The following is a 19,983-nucleotide window of genomic DNA, read 5'->3' as shown; positions in this document are numbered from 1 at the left end:
CAGGAAAGTTCCAAATTTCTCTACTGACCTGAGGAAAATGTGTTGGTGAACTTTCTTGGCTGTGACATCAGTGTATTTCGGTCAGGATGTTTACTCCTGATGATGTTTACTCCTCGGAACCTGAAGCTGTCAACCCTCTCACCCTCAGCACTGTTGACGTAGAAAGGTATGTATACCATCATCCTTACTAAAGTCAATGACCAGCTCTTCTGGCCACCTGTTGATGACTAGTGCTGTTCTACAGGGGTTGGTGCTGGGACCACCTCTTTTTACATTACATGTCAATGACTTGGATGAAGGAATTAATGGCTCTGTGGCCAGATTTGTGGACGTATTGAAGATAGGTGGAGAGGCAGGTAGTGTTAAAGAAGCCGAGTGTCTGCAAAAGGACCTAGACTGATTAAGACAATGGGGAAAGAGGTGACAGATGGAATATAGTGTCAGAAAGTGTACTGTCACGCACTTGGGTATAAGGAATAAAGATACGGATTATTTTCTAAATGGAGAGAAAATGCAAACATTAGGGGCTTAGGAGTCTCATGCAGGATTCCCTAAAGGCTAATTTGCAGGAGTCAATGGTAAAGAACGCAAATGCAATGTCAGCATTTGTTTCGAGAGGACTAGAATATAAAAGCAAAGACGTAATGCTGAGGCTTTATGAGACATTGGTCAGACCACACGTAGAGGACTGAGTGCAGTTGTGGGCCCCTTGTGTAAGAAAATAAGTACGGGCATTGGAGAGGGTCCAGGGGAGGTTTGTGAGAATTATCTCAGTAATGTAAGAGTTAACATGTGAGGAGCTGTGGGCCTCTACTTGCTGCACTTAGACCAGTGAGGAGGGAATCTCATTAAAACCTATTGAATATTGAAAGGCTGAGATAGAATGGATGTGGAGAAGATGTTTCCTATATTGGGGGAGCCTCCGGCCAAGGGCCAGAGGGCACACCCTCAGAATAGAATCAGGTTTATTATCACCGGCATGTGTCGTGAAATTTGTTAACTTAGCAGCAGCAGTTCAATGCAATTCATAACATAGAAGAAAAAATAAAATAATAATAATAATAACAACAGAATAAATAAGTAAATCAATTACAGTCTATGTGTATTGAAAATATTAAAAATCATGCAACAAACAGAATATATTAAAAAAGTGAGGTAGTGTACAAGAGTTCAATGTCCATTTAGGAATCAGATGGCAGAGGGGAAGAAGCTGTTCCTGAATCACTGAGTGTGTGCCTTCAGGCTTCTCATTGTAACAGTGAGAAAAGAGCATGCCCTGGGTGCTGCAGGTTCTTAATAATGGACACTGCCTTTCTGAGACTGCTCCTTGAAGATGTCCTGGGTCCTTTGTAGGCTAGTACCCAAAATGGAGCAGACTTGATTTACAACCCTTTGCAGCTTCTTTCAGTCCAGTGCAGTAGCCCCCCCCCCCCCCCCCCCAATACCAGAATGTCAGAATGCTCTCCACGGTACATCTATAGAAGTTTTTGAGTGTATTTGTTGACATACCAAATTTCTTCAAACTCCTAATGAAGTATAGCTACTGTCTTGCCTTCTCTGTAACTGCATTAATTTGTTGGGACCAAGTTAGGTCCTCAGAGAATTTGACATCCAGGAACTTAAAAACATAGATCGAAACACAGAAAACCTACAGCATAATACAGGCCCTTCGCCCCACAAAGCTGTGCCGAACATGTCCTCACCTTAGAAATTACCTAGTGTTACCCATAGCCCTCTATTATTCTGAGCTCCTTGTACCTATCCAGGAGTCTCTTAAAAGACCCTATCGTATCTGCCTCCACCATCGTCACCAGCAGCCCATTCCACGCACTCACCACTCTCTGCATAAAAAACTTATCCCTGACATCTCCTCTGTACCTGCTTCCAAGCACCTTAAAACAGTGCTCTCTCATGCTAGCCATTTCAGCCTTGGGAAAAAGCTTCTGACTATCCACACAGTCCATGCCTCTCATCATTTTATACACCTATTGAACTTGAAACTGCTCACTCTCTCCACTTCTGATCCCTCTATGAGGATTGGTATGTGTTCCTTCGTCTTACCCTTCCTGAAGTCCACAATCAGCTCTTTCATCTTACTGACATTAAGTGCAAGGTTGTTGCTGCGACACCACTCCACCAGTTGGCATATCTCTCTCCCGTATGCCCTCTTGACTCCATCTGAGATCCAACTAACCATGGTTGTATCATCAGCAAATATATAGATGTATCAGCAAATATGCAGATATATTGAGTTATGCCTAGCCACTTAGTCATGGGTATATAGAGAGTAGAGCAGTGGGCTAAGCACACACCCCTAAGGTGTACCAGTATTGATTGTCAGTGAGGAGGAGATGTTATCACCAATCTGCACAGATTGTGGTCTTTCAGTTAGGAAGTTGAGGATCCAATTGCAGAGGGAGGTACAGAGGCCCAGGTTCTGCAACTTCTCAATCAGGATTGTGGGAATGATGGTATTAAATGCTGAGCTATAGTTGATGAACAGCATCCTGACATAGGTGTTTGTGTATTGTATAGGTGGTCTAAGACTGTGTAGAGAGCCATTGAGATTGCATCTGGCATTGACCTATTGTGGCGATAGGCAAACTGTAATGGGTCCAGATCCTTGCAGAGGCAGGAATTCAGTCTAGTCATGACCAACCTCTCAAAGCATTTCATCACTGTAGATGTTAGTGCTACCGAGTAATAGTAAGAGGGACACCTCACGTCTTAATAAGCTGGTAAGGAAGGCGGGCTCTGTCGTGGGCAAAGTACTGGAGAGTTTAACATCGGTAGCTGAGCGAAGGGCGCTGAGTAGGCTACGGTCAAATATGGATAACTCTGAACATCCTCTACATAGCACCATCCAGAGACAGAGAAGCAGTTTCAGCGACAGGTTACTATCGATGCAATGCTCCTCGCAGACAGGATGAAGAGGTCAATACTCCCCAATGCCATTAGGCTTTACAATTCTACCGCCAGGACTTAAGAACTTTTTAAAAGCTATTATTAATGCTTTTTGAGATAGTGATTTAGATGCATATCATATTTTTTTTACTGAGTTAAGTATTGTATGTAATTAGTTTTGCTACAACAAGTGTATGGGACATTGGAAAAAAGTTGAATTTCCCCATGGGGATGAATAAAGTATCTATCTATCTATCTATCTAAGGCAGCTCACATTATTCTTCTTAGACACTGGTATAATTGTTGCCTTTTTGAAACAAGTGGGAACTTCTGCCCATGGCAGTGAGAGGTTGAAAATTTCCTTGAATACTTCCACCAGTTGGTTGGCACAGGTTTTCAGAGCCTTACCAGGTACTCCATCAGGACCTTCTGACTTGCAAGGGTTTACTCTCTTTAAAGAAGGCCTAACATCAGCCTCTGAGACAGAGATCACAGGGTCATCGGGTGCAGCAGAGATCTTCATAGCTGTCATTATATTCTCCCTTTCAAAGCGTGCATAGTTGGTGTTGAGTTTATCTGGTAGTGAAGCATCGCTGCCGTTCATGCTATTGAGTTTCGCTTTGTAGGAAGTAATGTCTTGCAGGCCCTGCCAGAGTTGCCGTACATCCAATGTCGCTTCCAGCCTCATTCAAAATTGTTTCTTCACCCTTGAAATATACACTGCAAATCATAGCTGGTTTTCTGGTACAGGCCTGGGTCGCCAGACTTGAATGCCACAGATCTAGCCTTCAGCAGATGACGTACAGTGATTTGGTTTGGGAATGTGCAGCAAGTGCACACAGGTTTTAATGAAGTCGGTATCAACTACAGTAGACTCATCCAGGTTCGAGATGTTCCTTTATAACAGAGGCAAGGCAGAATTCCTTTAGCCAGAGGGTGGTAAGTCTGTGGAATTCATTGCCTCTGATGGCTGTGAAGACCAAGTCATTTGGTGTATTTAAGGCCAAGCTTGATAAGTTCAGGGCCAATGACTAATTTATGGTTTCAGGGAGAAGGCAAGAGAATAGGGTTAAGAGTGATAATAACTTATCCATGATAGAATGGCAGAAAAGACTGAATGGGAAAATGGCCTAATTCTGCTCTCTTTTGCTCTGTTGACATTGAGGGAAATGTTTCTGTCATGACCCCATGTCACTAAGCTCTCTGTCTCTTTCCCATACTCTGACTCTTTGTTATTTGAGATGCGGTCCACTACAGCAGTACCATCTGCAAACTTGTAGATCAGAGGGTCCCACCCTTTTTTTTAAAATGCCATGGACCCCTATCCATTAACCAAGTTACCCATGGACCCCAAGTTGGGAACCCCTAGAGACAGAAGAGAACTGGCCATGCAGTCATGAGTGTACAGGGAGGACGGTAGGGGGCTGAATACAACCTTGGGGAGCACCAATGGAAGACTTCTTGTTGCGTATCCTTACTGAATTTTATGGGTACATTATACTCATCTCTATGTACTACAGTGACAGCGTTGAGATCTGGGTGCCAATGCTTCTATAGCGTGCTGAACAGGAATGAACCCTTCACCAACTATGATGACAGATTAAACTAATCCCATCTGCCTGAACATAACCCACATCTCTCCATTCCCTGCGCGTTCATTTATCTACCTAAATACCTCTTAACTACCACAGTCATATCAGTTTCCCATCACCCCACCAGCTGGGATTCCCAGGCACCAATCACTCTCTATGAAAAAATTCATCCTGCCCATTTTCTGTGAACTTCTCTCTCTCATTTTAAAGCTATGCCCTTTAATATTGGAGATTTCCACCCTGAGAAGAAGACCTGATTATCTACCTTATCCACCAACACATTAAAAGCACACCACTGGTGAAACTTTATTAGGAGTTTGAGGAGATCTGGTATCTTACCAAAGTCGCTTGCAAATTTCTACAGATGTACCACATGTACTGAGCTCTTCAGGCTCACGCAGGACAACAGAGAGCACTGGGTTCCAGGGTTTTTAAGAGCACCTGAATTGGTTAATTGTTGCTTAATGAAAGTCATTAATCATTTAAAGCTCCTTGTGTTTTTCTCAAGCGACTTGCTTTTTATAAAGCGGTCTCCTGGTGCTTTCTGTTTAAATTTGTTAAGTTTATTTTGATTGGCTTGGGGATTCCATGTTACTTGTAATATTTAAGCAGATGCTTGATTACTGCTAATCACAGGATCCTAGAGTTTTGAGAATGTTATGTCCTGTGGTGTCACTCACCAAGCCACCGATGTTCTTTTGGAATTCTCATGAATGAACTCTCGTCGCTGCCTCTACATTGGAGTCTGTCTTTGCTCTGCACTTTGGTTCCAATATTGTGAGTGTACATTGTGACACCATGGAGAGCATCCTGACTGGCTGCATCACTGTCAGGCATGGAGACTCGTGGAGACAATGCAGAGGATCAGAGAAAAGCTCAGCCAGCTTCCGTCATTAGGCATTAACCACACCAGCAACCACAGCACTTTCAAGAGGCAGTGCCTCAAGAAGGCAGTATATATCATTAAGGTCCTGCACCATACAGGACATACCCTCTTCTCAATACCATGATCAGGGAAAATGTATAGGAGCATGAGTACACACACTCAATGCCTAAGGAACAGCTTCTTCCTCTCCTCATGTCTTATTGTATATTTGCAGATGGCAGCAGGAATTGAACCCCGATTTGTGAGCACTGTTGCTGTAAAGCAAATCCACTAACCACTACACTACCATGCCATGCTTCTCTCCAGCTGAGAAGCTGTCATTATCTCAATGTACGGATGTTTCTCTCTACCTCCCTACTAATAAATATATTGTAATTCAAGTTAAAGAATCCTTTAATTAATATTCTTCACAGTCTCATATACACTAATATAGAACACAGTTCAGAAAAGAAATCAGTGTCCAAATTTCGAAGACATCATTATGCAGTGCCTACTCCAATTGGACATAGGAAGTCTGAAAGTCCAAAAGTCTGATTGAATCTCAAAAATATTCCCAAAAGCTTAATAGAGTCATGGTATTTTTTTTTCTGACTAATCTACACACCCACACATACACACAGACAAAACACAGATCCAGGGATTTGAATGTGGAGCTGAATGAAATACACAAAAATGAAATTCAGCTTAACTATAAATAATAAGTAATAAATACAAATGTGAGTTTTCTGGGGAAGTTGCCAATCTGGTATAAACGCTTGTGATATATGGTCTTGAAATACAATTCCACACCAACAATATTCCACCAGTATTTGGCACAGAAACATTGCTGAAGGTCACCACAGTTCCCCTTCCTGAAAACAAAAATGTCCCTTTAGGATTATACTTCCACATACTATTGATAACAGGCTTGAAAAGAAACACTGAATTGTTTCACAATCCCTGACATCTGAGCTATTTTAGAGCACCATGGAAACCCCAAAATTGATGCTTCATTTATGGGCATAGTTAATTCAGTTTTGTTTTTGTTTGAAGCTCCATTATAGATGATGAAAACACAGCAAATTGATCCAATTCTCTTCATCATACAAAAATGGAAAACTTTGATCAAATACTAACCATTACTGGTTGAGGAAAATACACACTGTACAACAGAAACTGTTTTGTCATGTTGTGTTAAATATTGACAGTTCAGTAAATATTTCTTGACGTGCACACGTTTTTAAATTTCCAGATGATTTTGATGCTCAATGCAGTTTGGGTTTAAGACAGTAAAAGACAAAGATGAGCTTTGTTTGTCATATGTACACTGAAACTTCGAAACATACAGCGAAATGTGTGGCTTGTGTCATTGCTTATGATGTTCTGGGGGAAGCCCACAAAATATTGTCATGCTTCAGGGCCATGCCTATAACTCACACATCCTGACCCATGTGCCTTTGGACTGTGGGAGGAAACCTGAGCACCCAGAGGGGTGAAAATTCAATCTCCTTACAGACGACGATAGTTGGAATTGAACCCCGATCGGTGATCACTGTCGCTGTAAAGCAATTGCACTAACTGTCATTCACCATGAATCCTTTCTCTCCAGCTCAGCCACTTAAGTTATCTCAGTATATGCAGGTTTGTCTATTACCTCCCTACTAATGAATCTATTGCAATTCAAATTACATAACCCCTTAATTAATGTTTTTCACCGTCTCATATACACTAATGTCGAGCGCAGTCCAGAGAAGAATTCAGAGTTCAAATTTAGAAGAAAGCAATGCAGTGTGCCTGCTCTAATTGGACACAGGAAGTCTGAAAATCTCAAAAATGCCATACAGGCAATGTAGTTCAAAGTGCTTTCCAATGGGATAATGTAAAAATAAAAGGCAATAAAATGTTAGTTAAAAACAAGATTAAATAAATAAGCTTTGAACTGGTGTTTGAATGTATCAATTAAGTCTACATCCCTTATAGTTTTAGGTATTGAGTTCCACCGTTCAGGAGCAAAATACACAGATATGAATTTTTGGGGGGGAAAGTCGTGTTAAATATTGACACAGTTTAGTTAATATTTTCTGATGTGTATAAAAAGATCATTATTAATTTCAAATTATTTTGATCTTTTTCTGTATAACAGAAAATATTTACTGAACTCTGTCAATATTTAACACCTTGTGATAAAACCGCTTCTGTCTTATTATGTGCATTTTCCTCAGCCTGGTTAATTGAAGAGACTCGTTCCTGCCAAAGTAAAAACAAATTTCTACAAATTGGTCTAAATTTATTACAATTATTAAACACAAAATAATTGATTACATAATTACTCACCCCTTCAAGTCAGTATTTAGTAGATGCACCTTTGGCAGCAATTACAACCTTGAGTCTGTGTTGATAGGTCTCTATCAGCTTTGCACACCTGGACACTGCAATTTTCCCCCATTCTTCCATACAAAATTACTCAAACTCTGTCTGATTGCATGAGGATTATGAGTGAACAGCCTTTTCAAGTGCAGCCACAAATTGTCAGTTGGTTTGAAGTCTGAACTCTGACTTGGCTTTATGCTTGGGGGTCATTGTCTTGCTGGAAAACAAATCTTCTCCCAAGTCGCAGTTCTTTTGCAGACTGCATCAGGTTTTCCTCCAGGATTTCCCTGTATTTTGCTGAATTCATTTTACCCTCTACCTTCACAATTCTTCCAGATCCTGCTGCAGTGAAGCAACCCCACAGCATGATGCAGCCACCACCATGCTTCACAGTAGGGACGGTGTGTTTTTGATGACGTGCAGTGCTTGGTCTGATGGCCAAAAAGCCCAATTCTGGTTTCATTAGACCATAGAACCTTCTTCCAGCTGACTTCAGAGTCTCCCACATGCCTTCTGGCAAACTCTAGCTGAGATTTCATGAGTTTTTTTTAAAAGTGGCTTTCTCTTTGCCACTCTCCCATAAAGCTGTGACTGGTGAAGCACCCGGGCAACAGTTGTTGTATGTGCAGTCTCTCCCATCTCAGCCACTGAAGCTTGTAACTCCTCAGAGTTGTCATAGGTCTCTTGGTGGCCTCCATCACCAGTCCCCTTCTTGCAGTCACTCAGTTTTTCAGGACAGCCTGCTCTAGGCAGATTTACAGCTGTGCCATATTCTTTCCATTTCCTGATGACTGACTTAACTGTACTCCAAAGGATATTCAGTGACTTGGAAATTTTCTTGTATCCACCTCCTGATAATTTCCATCTCCATAAGCATTTCATGGAGTTGCTTGGGGTGTTTTTCTGTCTTCCTGATGTAGTTTTTGCCGGATACTGACTCACCAGCAGTTGAACTTTCCAGAGACAGGTGTATTTTTACGACAATCAATTGAAAAACCTTGACTGCACACAGATCCCCAAAACCAGATCTCCATTTAGCTAATTATGTGACTTCTAAAACCAATTGGGTGCATCAGTGATGATTTGGTGTGTCATATTAAAGGTGGGGGGGGGGTGAATACCTATGCAATCATTATTTTGTGTTTCGTAGAGAGTGACCGCTGACCCAGGGCTGAATGCTGACACGGAGACAAATGCTGACCTGGGGATAAATGCCACCCACCCGGGGATGAACACTGAACCGGGGATGAACGTCACCCACCTGGGGTCGAACACTGACCCGGGGATGAACGTCACCCACCTGGGGTCGAACACTGACCCGGGGATGAACGTCACCCACCTGGGGTCGAACACTGACCCGGGGATGAACGCCACCCACCCGGGGTCGAACACTGACCCGAGGTCGAACGCTGACCCGGGGATGAACGTCACCCACCCGGGGATGAACGCTGACCCGGGGATGAACACTGACCGGGGGATGAACACTGACCCGGGGATGAACGTCACACACCCGGGGATGAACGCTGACCCGGGGATGAACACTGACCCGGGGATGAACGCTGACCCACACGGGGTCGAACACTGACCCGGGGATAAACACCACCCACCTGGGGTCGAACATTGACCCGGGGATGAACACCACCCACCCGGGGTCGAACGCTGACCCGGGGATGAACGCCACCCACCCGAGGTCGAACGCTGACACGGGGATGAACGCCATCCACCCGGGGTCGAACACTGACCCGGGGATGAACGCCACCCACCCGGGATCGAACGCTGACCCGGGGATGAACGCCATCCACCCGGGGTCGAACGCTGACACGGGGATGAACGCTGACCTGCGGACGAACACTGACCCGGGGATGAACGCCACCCACCCGGGGTCGAACACTGACCCGGGGATGAACGCCACCCACCCGGGGTCGAACACTGACCCGGGGATGAACGCCACCCAGCCGGGATCGAACGCTGACCCGGGGATGAACGCCACCCAGCCGGGGTCGAACGCTGACCCGGGGATGAACACCACCCACCTGGGGTCGAACACTGACCCGGGGATGAACGTCACCCACCTGGGGTCGAACACTGACCCGGGGATGAACGCCACCCACCCGGGGTCGAACACTGACCCGAGGTCGAACGCTGACCCGGGGATGAACGTCACCCACCCGGGGATGAACGCTGACCCGGGGATGAACACTGACCGGGGGATGAACACTGACCCGGGGATGAACACCACCCACCCGGGGTCGAACACTGACCCGGGGATGAACGCCACCCACCTGGGGTCGAACACTGACCCGGGGATGAACGTCACCCACCTGGGGTCGAACACTGACCCGGGGATGAACGCCACCCACCCGGGGTCGAACACTGACCCGAGGTCGAACGCTGACCCGGGGATGAACGTCACCCACCCGGGGATGAACGCTGACACGGGGATGAACGCTGACCTGCGGACGAACACTGACCCGGGGATGAACGCCACCCACCCGGGGTCGAACACTGACCCGGGGATGAACGCCACCCACCCGGGGTCGAACACTGACCCGGGGATGAACGCCACCCAGCCGGGATCGAACGCTGACCCGGGGATGAACGCCACCCAGCCGGTGTCGAACGCTGACCCGGGGGATGAACGCTGACCTGCGGACGAACGCTGACCCGGGGGATGAAAGCCACCCACCCGGGGTCGAACACTGACCCGGAGATGAACACCACCCACCTGGGGTCGAACACTGACCAGGGGATGAACGCCACCCAGCCGGGATCGAACACTGACCCGGAGATGAACACCACCCACCTGGGGTCGAACACTGACCCGGGGATGAACGTCACCCACCTGGGGTCGAACACTGACCCGGGGATGAACGTCACCCACCTGGGGTCGAACACTGACCCGGGGATGAACGCCACCCACCCGGGGTCGAACACTGACCCGAGGTCGAACGCTGACCCGGGGATGAACGTCACCCACCCGGGGATGAACGCTGACCCGGGGATGAACACTGACCGGGGGATGAACACTGACCCGGGGATGAACGTCACCCACCCGGGGATGAACGCTGACCCGGGGATGAACACTGACCCGGGGATGAACGCTGACCCACACGGGGTCGAACACTGACCCGGGGATAAACACCACCCACCTGGGGTCGAACATTGACCCGGGGATGAACACCACCCACCCGGGGTCGAACACTGACCCGGGGATGAACGCCACCCACCCGAGGTCGAACGCTGACACGGGGATGAACGCCATCCACCCGGGGTCGAACACTGACCCGGGGATGAACGCCACCCACCCGGGATCGAACGCTGACCCGGGGATGAACGCCATCCACCCGGGGTCGAACGCTGACACGGGGATGAACGCCACCCACCCGGGGTCGAACACTGACCCGGGGATGAACGCCACCCAGCCGGGATCGAACGCTGACCCGGGGATGAACGCCACCCAGCCGGGGTCGAACACTGACCCGGGGGATGAACGCTGACCTGCGGACGAACGCTGACCCGGGGGATGAACGCCACCCACCCGGGGTCGAACACTGACCCGGAGATGAACGCCATCCACCCGGGGTCGAACACTGACCCGGGGATGAACGCCACCCACCCGGGATCGAACGCTGACCCGGGGATGAACGCCATCCACCCGGGGTCGAACGCTGACACGGGGATGAACGCCACCCACCCAGGGTCGAACACTGACCCGGGGATGAACGCCACCCAGCCGGGATCGAACGCTGACCCGGGGATGAACGCCACCCAGCCGGGGTCGAACACTGACCCGGGGGATGAACGCTGACCTGCGGACGAACGCTGACCCGGGGGATGAACGCCACCCACCCGGGGTCGAACACTGACCCGGAGATGAACACCACCCACCTGGGGTCGAACACTGACCAGGGGATGAACGCCACCCAGCCGGGATCGAACACTGACCCAGAGATGAACACCACCCACCCGGGGTCAAACACTGACCAGGGGATGAACACCACCCACCCGGGGTCGAACGCTGACCAGGGGATGAACGCCACCCACACGGGGTCTAACACTGACCCGGAGATGAACACCACCCACCCGAGGTCGAACACTGACCCGGGGATGAACGCCACCCACCCGAGGTCGAACGCTGACACGGGGATGAACGCCATCCACCCGGGGTCGAACACTGACCCGGGGATGAACGCCACCCACCCGGGATCGAACGCTGACCCGGGGATGAACGCCATCCACCCGGGGTCGAACGCTGACACGGGGATGAACGCCACCCACCCGGGGTCGAACACTGACCCGGGGATGAACGCCACCCAGCCGGGATCAAACGCTGACCCGGGGATGAACGCCACCCAGCCGGGGTCGAACACTGACCCGGGGGATGAACGCTGACCTGCGGACGAACGCTGACCCGGGGGATGAACGCCACCCACCCGGGGTCGAACACTGACCCGGAGATGAACGCCATCCACCCGGGGTCGAACACTGACCCGGGGATGAACGCCACCCACCCGGGATCGAACGCTGACCCGGGGATGAACGCCATCCACCCGGGGTCGAACGCTGACACGGGGATGAACGCCACCCACCCGGGGTCGAACACTGACCCGGGGATGAACGCCACCCAGCCGGGATCGAACGCTGACCCGGGGATGAACGCCACCCAGCCGGGGTCGAACACTGACCCGGGGGATGAACGCTGACCTGCGGACGAACGCTGACCCGGGGGATGAACGCCACCCACCCGGGGTCGAACACTGACCCGGAGATGAACACCACCCACCTGGGGTCGAACACTGACCAGGGGATGAACGCCACCCAGCCGGGATCGAACACTGACCCAGAGATGAACACCACCCACCCGGGGTCAAACACTGACCAGGGGATGAACACCACCCACCCGGGGTCGAACGCTGACCAGGGGATGAACGCCACCCACACGGGGTCTAACACTGACCCGGAGATGAACACCACCCACCCGGGGTCGAACGCTGACCAGGGGATGAACGCCACCCAGCCGGGATCGAACACTGACCCGGAGATGAACACCACCCACCCGGGGTCTAACACTGACCCGGGTATGAACGCCACCCACCCGGGGTCGAACACTGACCAGGGGATGAACGCCACCCACACGAGGTCGAACACTGACCCGGGGATGAACGCCACCCACACGGGGTCGAACACTGACCTGGGGATGAACACCACCCACCCGGGGTCTAACACTGACCCGGGTATGAACGCCACCCACCTGGGGTCGAACACTGACCCAGGGATGAACGCCACCCACCCGGGGTCGAACACTGACCCGGGGGATGAACGCCATCCACCCGGGATCGAACACTGACCCGGGGATGAACGCTGACCCAGGGATGAACACCACCCACCCGGGGTCGAACGCTGACCCGGGGATGAACGCCATCCACCCGGGGTCGAACACTGACCCGGGGATGAACACTGACCCAGGGATGAACGCCACCCACCCCGGGTCGAATGCTGACCCAGGGATGAACGCCACCCACCCGGGGTCGAACACTGACCCGGGGATAAACACCACCCACCCGGGGTCGAACACTGACCCGGGGGATGAACGCCACCCACCCGGGGTCTAACACTGACCCGGGGATGAATGCCACCCACCTGGGGTCGAACGCTTACCCGGGGATGGACACCACCCACCCGGGGTCGAACACTGACCCGGGGATGAACGCCACCCACCCGGGGTTGAACACTGACCCGGGGATGAACACTGACCCAGGGATGAACACCACCCACCCGGGGTCGAACGCTGACCCAGGGATGAACGTCACCCACCCGGGGTCGCACACTGACCCGGGGATGAACGCCACCCACCCGGGGTTGAACGCTGACCCGGGGATGAACGCCACCCACCCGGGGTCGAACGCTGACACGGGGATGAACGCCATCCATCCGGGGTCGAACGCTGACCCGGGGATGAACGCCACCCACCCGGGGTCGAACACTGACCCGGGGTCGAACTCTGACCCGGGGATGAACGCTGACCCGGGGTCGAACACTGACCCGGGGATGAATGCCACCCACCCGGGGTCGAATGCTGACCTGGGGATGAACGCGTCAATCCAGCTGCAGACAGTCTTGGATTTTCAGAAGGCCTTTGACAAGATGCCACACGTGAGGCTGCTTAACAAGATTAGAGCCCATGGAATTACAGGGGAGTTACTAGCATGGATGGACCATTGGCTAATCAGCAGAAAACAGAGAGTGGGAATAAAGGGACCCTATTTTGGCTGGCTGCCGGTTACCAGTGGAGTTCCACAGGGGTTGGTGTTGCCTGAAGTTTATTTGACATGGCCTCAGAAAGACATGCATGATTGGAGAGCAGCCGGTGTTGAGTGCCCAAGGGCAAACATTAACCATTGTGTTCAGGTGCCATTGGCACCTTTTGACGTTCCTAAGAGACGGTTTGACCACGTCATTGTGGACCTGGTTGGTCCTCTTCCCCACTGCCACAGTTTCATAGATCTCCTTACCATGATGGACCATGCCAACAGGTGACCAGACAATGTCCCTCTCGTATCGATGACAGCTGTAGACATAGCTCTGGTGTTCATCAGCACCTGGGTTGCCTGGTTTGGCACCCCATCTGATATTTCCTTTGACCACAGTCCCCATTTCATGTTAGACCTCTGGGATGTGGTGGCCCAGAATCTCTGCATTAAGCTACATTACACCACGATGTATCACCCGCAGCTCAATGGCCAATGTGACTGGTTTCCCCGTTCCTTAAAGGCTGCTCTGAGGGCTTCCCTGACCGATAAGTGTTGGTGTGTTTGTCTCCCATGGGTCCTGCTGGGGCTCAGAACTGCTCCAAAAGAGGGCTCCCAGTTGTCTACAGCCGAGCTAGTAAACAGGCAGCTCTAACGAGGGCCTGGTGATTTTATTCCTGACACCACGACCGCCTGGTCAGCCTCTCAACAACGTTCTACCCTCTTCAGTAAATTCAATTCCTTTTTCCTCCCAATATGGCATCCAGCACTCTTGGGTCCCTGTTAACCTATGGTACATTCCACCTCCTCTGTTTTCATCTGACACCAACATTCCCTTAGACCCCCTTACAATGGCCCATTCTGCATTTTGGAATGGAGCAAAAAAACCTTTATCATAGATAGGAGAGGTAAACCTGAATGTCTTTTGGTAGATTGCCTTAAACCAGCCTACCAAAAGTTGGAGTATTCTACTGCCATGCCCCTGTTGTCACCACATGGCCATGTGTGTGTCAAGACATCTCTGGGTCAGCCAGAGGCATCTACTCCTCCTCTACCCATAAAACATAATTCGGCTCATCCAAGCTCCAGACAGGCTCACAATCCTGGTTTTAGTGAATTCTGCTGGAGCCTGTGTACGGTATTGTAATGGGTGCAAAAATATCCATAATTCACAACCACTGGTATTGAGTTAGGGTTCACTTAAAGAAGCTGGTCCGATGAGATGACATAACGACATGAAATTTTTACCACAATTTATGCTCTGTGTTTGTCTGCCAATAAAGAAAACCTACACAATGATTACTAGTAGTTTTTGGTCTTTGAACTTCGAAACTTTAGAATTTATAAAACAGACATTACAGTACCTGTCCTGTATATGCAAAGTCGAGAGCTTGTTTCAAACCCAGACTGGTCACTCCATGCAGATTCACTTCCTCAGCCACGCTCTCCACCATGCAAAGACTAAACATGGCCTGGAAATGAAATTAAAATTAATATCGATCAGTCACTTAAAACAGAGGATAAAGCATTGACAGGTGTAAGACCATAACTTATAGCAGAAGTAGGCTATTTGGCCCATCAAGTCTGCTCCTTTGCCCCATAACCCTTCATGCCCTAACCAATCAAGAATCTATCAACCTCTGCCTTAAATATACAGACTTGGCCTCCACAGCCACCTGTGACAAAGAATTTCACAGATTCACCACTCTTTGGCTAAAGAAATTCCTGTGCATCCGTTCTAAAAGGACACCCCTCTATTCTGAGGTTGTGTCCTCTGGTCTTAAACTCTCCCACCACAGCAAACATCCTCTCCACATCCACTCTATCAAAGCCTTTCATCATTCAATAGGTTTCAATGAGGTCACCCCCATTCTTCTGAATTCTAGCGAATAAAGCCCCAGAGCCATCAAACACTTTTCATATGACAAGCCATTCAAACCTAAAATCATTTTCACGAATCCCCTTTGAACCCTCTCCAGTTTCAGCACATCTTTTGTAAGATCAGGGGCCCAAACCTGCTCACAATACTCCAAGTGAGGCATTACATCCTTACTTTTGTATTCTAGTCCCCTTGAAATAAATGCCAACATTACATTTGCCTTCCTCACCAGACTCAACCTGTACACTAACGTTTGGGGAATCTGCACAAGGATTCCCAAGTCCCCTTGCACTTCAAGTTTTTTGTATTTTCTCTCCATGTAGAAAATTGTCAACCCTTTCATTTCTTCTACCAAAGTGCATGACCAAACACTTCTTGACACTGTATTCCATCTGCCACTTCTTTGCCCATTCTCCTAATCTGTTTAAGCCCTCTGTAAAACTCTCTACTTCCACAAAACTACTTGCCCCTACACCTATCTTCATATCATCTGCCAACTTTGCAATAAGCCATCAATTCTATCCTACAAATTATTGACATAAAATATTAAAAGAACTGGTCCCAACTCAAACCCCTGTGGAACACCACTAGTCACCAGCAGCCAAGACAGGAAAGGTCCCCTTCATTCGCACTCTTTGCCTCCTGTCAATCAGCCACTGCTTTATCCACGCTGGAATCATTCATATAAAGATAGAAACATAGAAAACTTGCAGCACAACATTGGCCCTTCGGCCCACAAAGTTGTGCCGAACATGTCCCTACCTTAGAAATTACTAGGCTTGCTCATAGCCCTCTATTTTTCTAAGCTCCAAGTACCTATCCAAAAGTCTCTTAAAAGACCCTATTGTATCTGCCTCCACCACTGCCACCGGCAGCCCATTCCACACACTCACCACTCTCTGAGTAAAAAACTTACCCCTGACATCTCCTCTGTACCTACTCCCCAGCAACTTAAACCTGAGTCCTCTTGTGGCAACCATTTCAGCCCTGGGAAAAAGCCTCTGACTATCCACACCATCAATGCCTCTCATCATCTTATATACCTCTATCCAGTCATCTCTCATCATCTGTAGCCCCAAGAAGAAAGTGCAGGGTTCATTCAACCTATTCTCGTAAGGCATGCTCCCCAATCCAGGCAACATCCTTGTAAATCTCCTCTGCACCCTTTCTATGGCTTCCACATCCTTCCTGTAGTGAGGCGACCAGAACTGAGCACAATACTCCAAGTGGGGTCTGACTGGGGTCTTATATAGCCATAACATTACCTCTCGGCTCCTAAATTCAATTCCACGATTGATGAAGGCCAATACACCATATGCCTTCTTAACCACAGAGTCAACCTGCACAGCTGCTTTGAGCATCCTTTGGACTCGGACCCCAAGATCCCTCTGATCCTCCACACTGCCAAGAGTCTTACCATTAATACTATATTCTGCCATCATATTTGACCTACCAAAATGAACCACTTCACACTTACCTGGGTTGAACTCCATCTGCCACTTCTCAGCCCAGTTTTGTATCCTATCAATGTCCCACTGTAACCTCTGACAGCCCTCCACACTGTCCACACCACCTTCAACCTTTGTGTCATCAGCAAACCTACTAACCCATCCCTCCACTTCCTCATCCAGGTCATTTATAGAAATCACAAAGAGTAGGGGTCCCAGAACAGATTCCTGAGGCACACCACTGGTTACTGACCTCCTTGCAGAATATGACCCATCTGTGACCACTCTTTGCCTTCTGTGGGCAAGCCAGTTCTGGATCCACAAAGCAATATCCCCTTGGATCCCATGCCTCCTTACTTTCTCAATAAGCTTTGCATGGGTTACCTTATCAAATACCTTGCTGAAATCCACATACACTACATCTATTGCTCTTCCTTCATCAATGTGTTTAGTCACATCCTCAGAAAATTCATTCAGGCTCGTAAGGCACAACCTGCCCTTGACAAAGCCATGCTGAGTATTCCTAATCATATTATGCCTCTCCAAATGTTCATAAATCCTGCCTCTCAGGATCCTCTCCATCAATTTACCAACCACTGAGGTAAGACTCACTGGTCTATAATTTCCTGGGCTATCTTTACTCCCTTTCTTGAATAAAGGAACAACATCTGCAAACCTCCAATCCTCCGGAATCTCTCCCGTCCCCATTGATGATGCAAAGATCACCACCAGAGGCTCAACAATTTCCACCCTCGCCTCCCACAGTAGCCTCCAGTTCCCTTCTTTCCAATTCCCTGTAGACTTTTTTTAGGACCTCTTCCCTTTTCCTACCTATGTCATTGGTACCAATATGTACCACGACCTCTGGCTGTTCTCCCTCCCACTACAGGATATCTTGGATGTGATCTGAAATATCCCAGACCCTGGCACCTGGGAGGCAAACTACCATCCGAGTTTCTTTCCTGCATCCACAGAATTGCCTGTCTGACCCCCCTTCGAGTCCCCTTTCACTACTGACTTCCTCTTCCTTTCCCTACCCTTCTGAACCACAGGGCCAGACTCTATGCCAGAGGCATGGCCACTGTCGCTTCCCCCAGGTAGGCTGTTCCTCCCCCCAACAGTATTCAATCTGGAGTACTTATTGTCAAGGGGTACAGCCACAGGGGTACTCTTCCCACTTCCCCCTCCTGACTGTGACCCACTTGTCCGTCTCCCGTGGCCCCGCACCTCCTCACTCTCCCTGACCAGGCGAAGGTCATCGAGCTGCATCTCCAGTTCCCTAACTCAGTCCCTCAGGAGCTGCAGCTCGACACACCGGGTGCAGGTATGGCCGTCCGGGAGGCTGGGAGACTTCAGGACCGCTCACCCCCACATCTGACACCGAGCGCAGAAAACCGGCCTCACACACATACTTCTTCCTTTCCGCGAATAACACAGTTAAACCTACCCTGCCTCATCCCTTTACCGCCGAAGCCCGTTGAGCCAAAGCCCTGTGACTCTGCCTCCCTCTCACTCCACTGCCCACTGGATATAGCGATCTTCTTTTTAAACCTTTCCCCTTCTACTGGCTGACGTCACACTCCTGCGCAGTCTTGCCTCTCATTTACCCCGAGTAGCAAAACTGCCTTCACTCCGGAAATCCTTAGCCGTTTACCCACAGCCTTCTTGCTCCGAATAATAATAGGCCTTAATAATAGGCTTGTAGCACATTTAAACTTCTGCATTGACCACAATGTGGCAGATGTGTGTTCACGGCAGCTTAGATCTGAGAGGAAATCTGATAGAGGTTTATAAAATTATGAGAGGTAAAGATGGAGGAGATAGAGAGCATCTTTTTCCCAAGAAGGAAATGTCTAAAACCAGGGGCACGTAATTAGGTAGGGTCGGAGTGGGGGTTATTTCAAAAGAGATGTGAGGGGCAACTTTTTTTAAAAAGAGAGTGGAGGGTACCTGGGAAGTTCTGCCTGGGCTGGTGGTAGAGACATTTAGCAACTCTTAAGCAACATTTAGATAGGCAATTGAATGTGAGGAATATGGAAGGATATGGACACTGTGTAGGCAGAAGAGATTAGTTCAGTTGGTCATCTGATCACTAATTTAATTGGATTAGTGATCAGATTAAAAGGCCCTGTTCCTATGATGTATTCGCGTGGAACTGTTGATCCAGGGTTTCTGGTTCGGGAAGACCCTGTTGCACTTCCAGATGAAACTCGTGACCCCACCTGTGAACTCAGAGACATCCTCATCAAGGAGGACATTTCAGTCGACATCATCAAAGCAGTCCTGCAGCATGGAGGCCGATTGGTTGGACCAAGAGTGGACGTCTCATGTTTTAGCTTCTGCCTGTACTGCGGCAGTAGCAAAATGGAGGAGTGATCTGATTTTCCAAATGGGGAGCGAAGGAGCACTTTGTAAGCATTGCAGAAGGGAGAGTAGCAGTGGTCAAGTATGCTATCTCCCCGTATGCTCACCTGGATGTGTTGGCAAAACAGGAGAGAAAGGGAGGGGGAAGGAGGGAAGGAGGAGGGGGGAGGGGGAGGGGGAGAGGGGAGGGGGGAGGGCGAGAGGGAACAGTTATATCCATGCACTTGCCTGCTACAGCAACTCACTCACTCATTTGCCTGAAAGCTGGCACTGACAGCAACACAATCTCCTTCATGCCAAGCTCAAACCAAAG

General features: G+C 49.2%; 1 protein-coding gene across 2 annotated transcripts in view; it reads right to left on the bottom strand.

Moving 5' to 3' along the window:
• klhl32 (kelch-like family member 32) overlaps positions 1-19,983 on the bottom strand; it is a 288,264-nt gene that overhangs the window by 205,317 nt on the left and 62,964 nt on the right. For both annotated transcript variants that reach the window (XM_073057514.1, XM_073057515.1), the window contains exon 5: positions 15,344-15,451. In XM_073057514.1, the coding sequence (XP_072913615.1) occupies positions 15,344-15,451 (108 nt within the window). The remainder of the gene's footprint in view (positions 1-15,343; positions 15,452-19,983) is intronic.

Source organism: Hemitrygon akajei, chromosome 9, assembly GCF_048418815.1.
Source record: "Hemitrygon akajei chromosome 9, sHemAka1.3, whole genome shotgun sequence".
Taxonomy (NCBI): Eukaryota; Metazoa; Chordata; class Chondrichthyes; order Myliobatiformes; family Dasyatidae; genus Hemitrygon; species Hemitrygon akajei.
Note: the sequence above shows the minus strand (reverse complement) of the source record. Positions and strands in the feature narration are given on the sequence as shown.